This window comes from Equus asinus, chromosome 25 (genome assembly GCF_041296235.1).
Source record: "Equus asinus isolate D_3611 breed Donkey chromosome 25, EquAss-T2T_v2, whole genome shotgun sequence".
In the NCBI taxonomy this organism is placed as follows: domain Eukaryota; kingdom Metazoa; phylum Chordata; class Mammalia; order Perissodactyla; family Equidae; genus Equus; species Equus asinus.
The window spans coordinates 15,301,446-15,305,994 of record NC_091814.1 but is presented as its reverse complement, the minus strand read 5'-3'; the positions used below and the strand labels follow the sequence as shown (position 1 = coordinate 15,305,994).

General features: G+C 46.3%; 1 protein-coding gene across 1 annotated transcript; it reads left to right on the top strand.

Moving 5' to 3' along the window:
- The first annotated feature begins 596 nt into the window (after positions 1-596).
- Positions 597-1,909, top strand: LOC139041994 (small proline-rich protein 2E-like). The gene has a single exon (XM_070497391.1). The coding sequence runs from the start codon at positions 1,352-1,354 to the stop codon at positions 1,511-1,513; it is 162 nt and encodes a 53-aa protein (XP_070353492.1). The 5' UTR covers positions 597-1,351; the 3' UTR covers positions 1,514-1,909.
- The last annotated feature ends 2,640 nt before the right edge of the window (positions 1,910-4,549 follow it).

The window sequence follows — 4,549 nt, the reverse complement described above, 5'->3', positions numbered from 1 at the left end:
CGTTTCTAGGGTTTTTTTTATGGGATGGCTATTGTGCCAATCTGCTGCCTTATCTCAGTCCCTTTTAGAAGAAGAAAAGGAGAGAAGATGAGCAAGCCATGGATCCGAGGGAAATACAGTAAAGGAAGGACTTGGGTTGAAGAGAAAGCTGTCACCTGCTAGTCAGGCTCTTTTCAACCCAGCACATACAGCAAGATGGCAACCATCCAAAGTGGAACCGAGCAGGCAGTTCTATGACTCAGGGAAGGTGGAAGATAGGAGGGGTCTTCTTCCCCAATCAAGAGAGAGGGCCTTGGACCACCAGTTGGGGAATCGCCTAAGTCTCCCCCTGCCGTAAGTCCCCGACACTGAGAGCTAAGGCCGGACCTTGTGAGTCATGAGCACCTAATCCAGAGAGGAGATCCTGGTTCAGGAGATTTCCTGTTTCCAGTGTCCCTGTCAGGCCAGTTCTGGATGGGTTTGCATTTTGTTTGGGAAATTCCGGGGCAGGCCAGTTTTTGGCAGTTGCACTTCGCTCTGGGCTGGGCGTCAAGCCCTATAAAGAGGTGCTCTGCTGCACGACTGTCATCCTCCTGGTACTCGAGTCCCAACCTCCTTTGGAGAACGTGGTGAGTGTGATTTGTTCCGTTGATCTGTTTTGTGGTGCTCTCAGATGTTGAATTTAGTGTGCAGACAGCAAGTTTGTTGAGTCCATAGGTATGATGGTGGGTTTGATGCTACTTAGGTGATGGAAGCTTAGCCTTGAGGCACAATGATATCCTGTCTTGATTCATGTTTCGGTAGCTTGTTTGAGGTCGTGTATGGAAAAGCAATTCACAGGAAAGGTTTGAGATGAAGAAGAGGAAAGACCAAAGTATTTTTCTCTCTGCTCTGTCTCTTTGATTTCCCTTTCCTCCCGCTGGGGTTTCCGAGGCTTAGTAGGTGTGAGGCCCTTGCATTTTTCCTGCTGGCCGTTTGCTCTGTACCTAAGTCAACCTATGGGGACTTCGGAAGAGATCCCGATGATAGTAATTGCTTGCGAGTTTTCCCAGGATTTCAGAACTTCTGATGGCCTTTCATGAAGATGATATTTTCCCACAGAAAACATGACTTGGTTCTTGCAGAGATATTTCCTTTGAAAAAATGATATGAGCAAAGAGAGGATTTTCTCAGGACTGATGAGGCAGTTGGCTAAAGAGGAAGCAGGGTGGTGGAAGGCGCAAAAGAGGGAGTTGAGAGATGAAAGCCCAATCTTGGAAATGGGAGAGGGAACATCTCCCGCTATTCTATCAGCCGCGGTTTCTCTCTCTGGAGGAGTCCCTTCTTGCGAACACTGTCTCTAATTTCTTTCAGCTCCGAAGACTCCAGAAAGATGTCTTCTCAACAGCAGCAGTGCAAGCAGCCCTGCCAGCCCCCTCCTGTGTGCCCACCTAAGTGCCCAGAGCCGTGCCCACCCCCACAGAGGCAGCAGAAATGCCCTCCTGTGCAACCTCCTCCACCATGCCAGCAGAAGTGCCCGCCCAAGAGCAAGTAACAGCTTCAGCAGCATCAGGATCTGGAAAAGAGAAGGACCATTGGCTCGCCTGCTTCCACAGCTCCACCTTCACCTTCTCTTCCGAGCCTATCATGGTGGCAGAAGCGGCTCCTCCACCCTTCAGCCTGTAAAATGCCTGTGTGACTCCTGACAGCAAAAGGGTTCCTTCCTGAGGCTGTCACACTGCTCCTCTCCAGGAGGTAGCCGAGGAAGGGCATCCTCAGCTGTGCCAGCATCCCAGAGCTTCAGGAGGAAGAGCAGCAGCTCTCTTCCTGGGTGCCAGCAGGGGATGCTCTTGATGTCTTCTGTGTCTGTCTGTCCCCTGGGCAGGCGTTTGTATCACCTGGCAATTGTTCCTTTTCTTCCATTTCCTGAATAAAGTGCCATTTTGTGGGATGGGATATTGTCTTTCTTTGAAAACCTGCTTGTCAGCAATATCCTCTCACCCTTTTGGGTTTCTTTCTATCCTTCTTTGTCCCAAGCCTCAGGTCTCACATTCAGTGTTCTCTGAATTTTGGAGCGCTACCTAACATTCTTTCAATCTCATGTCAAATCCAGGTTATTTCCCTTAATTACTGCCTGATTGATTTTAGGAACAAAGTGTTTAATTCCTCAAGATTTCAATCTCTCTGCTACAAATTGGGGTAAATCCTATTTACATTACCCACTTTTCTCAGGCATGAGATTGAATGGTAATTTAGTTGTCAGAATGCCTGGCACATCTTAGCCCTCGGTAAGGCATCAGATCGTCCTTGTGTCCATCCTCATCATCAACAACCTCGTGACCACCCTCACCCTCACCACAACCTCCACGTTTGCTGCAGCTGCAACGTGCAAGTGTAAGATGCAGAACCAGGATAGGAAACAAGAAGATTCTTAAACTTTATGACTCTGTCGTATTCCGCTGTTCTCTTTCTTTTCTGATTCACTTTATTTTTTACGTGATGTTGCAGATGAAGAGCTTTTCGGGAGTAGCGGAGTCTTCTGCATAAAATCATGGTAGTTCTGAACTCGTGGGGAGCCCAGAAGGAAGAGAAGTAATAAGGCTCCCTACAAGGGAAATCGCTGCCTCCTCTCCCCGTGAAGCCCCTGCTCTTCTTCCTCCAACAACGCACCAAACTTCAGGGTCATGTCATGTATTCTCACCTCCAAAACTCCTTTCTTGGATGCTCTGACCCCATGTTTGAAGAATATTGGGGTTTACATGGTTGCTTAGATTTACGAAATTACTGTTGCCATGCAGCTTCTTTTTGAAGTGCTGAGCCTACTAGGCAGGTCATCTGTGGAAGGAGAGATATGTTCTGTAAATATCCTTTCTGTGTTCCTAAGTGTCCGCAGACTTTAGCGTTAGTTGAAATCACACACACACACACACACACACACACACACACACACACACACCCCTTTGCCGTTGAGAAATACAGAATTACTTTCAAAACAACAAAGTCTTCCTATTAAATCATAGTGTGCTTTGTCCTATTGAATCTTAAGAAGGTCTTCCTCTCGGTCCATTCTCCACTCCAAAGCTCGAAGTAACAGACTCCAAGAGGATGGAGCTGCAGATGGAAGGAGAGTCCCAGATTACTGCTCAGCCTGCATCAGATTGCGACATGAATGAAAATTAACCCTGTTATTTGAGGTGGTTTCTACTGTAGCTGGCGTTATTTGTTCTCATAGAGAAATGGGTTGTAGGGGAGTGCTACCCCAACAAACCTCCACTCTGTGGCCTATACTGTGGAGTCTGCATGTGCTTGGCAAGGAAGCAGGTACTGGAAAGTTTAAAAATGTTCTTAATATCAAATATGTAAATATGATAGATGTTCGTCAATGGCAAACGTTTGCTGAAATGGCATCTTGATAGCGCGTCTAACTGTTGGTTATTTGTATTGTCCAACAGGGTATTTCACCGGGCTTACATTCAGGAAATCCTTGCTTAGTTTGCAAGCCAAATATGAAAAGAAAAGAATAGAGCCCAGAAATTCGAAGTCTGGTGGAATTAGAAGAGTGAGTGTTCGTGAGCCCCAACGAGTGAGAGATGAGAGGAGAAACGGTTTTGAACTTGAAGTTCACTCTCAGTTGACTGGAACAACACAGAAAAGACGTAGACGTGTGTAATCTTTCCCCCTGTCGTGCTGGATAGTCTCAGGCAGCTCCATTCGGTTCCGAGAAAGGCAGTAAAATCAAGCAGACCTGAGAATGACTTCTAGGAAAGGGCCTGAGTGTGGTTACTAGACCACAGAAACGACCGGAGGAATGACAGGTATCACATTCCTAGTAAGTTTTTGGGGGAATTGATGACTACACAAACTGTGAGCCGAGACTCAAAAGACTTTGATTTTTCAAAAAGAATACAACTCTCCAATCCCCCTCTCCCGCTTTCCACCCCACCCATTTCTGACATGCTCAACAGAGGTAACAAGAAAGAATTACCTCTGGGAGGTGAACAAAGGGGCCAGAGGATGCTGGATGAGGGATTCTCTCCCAGAGAATTGGATCAGAACATGATCAAGGCAAGGAGGAGAAGGAATGGTGAGGTTCCCCAACTTAATTTCCCCTTTGTATGATAGTTGTTCTCTTTCATCTTTCCCACAGCTTTCTCAGGTTATAATGCACAGATGAAATTGCATATATTGAAGTTGTACGAAGTGATAATTTGACATATGCGTACTTCGTGAAATGATTGCCACAATCAGGTTAATTAACACATTCCTCAGCTCACGCATTTACCAGTTGTGTGTGTGTGTATTCGCATGCTTGCGAGTGATGAGAGCTCTTAAGGTGTACTCTCTTATCAAATATCAAGTGTCCAGAACAGAATTATTAACCACAGCCACCAGGCATTACAACACACCCCCGGGGCTTATTTATCTCAACACTCAATACTTGTACCTTTTGACCAACATCTCTGCGTCTCCCTTACCACTCAGGTCCCCTCAGCCACCATTCTACTCTCTGTTTCCATGAGTTCAGCTCTTGTAGATTCTCCAAATAAGCGGTATCAGTCAGCATTTGTCTTTCTCTGTCTGGTTAATTTCT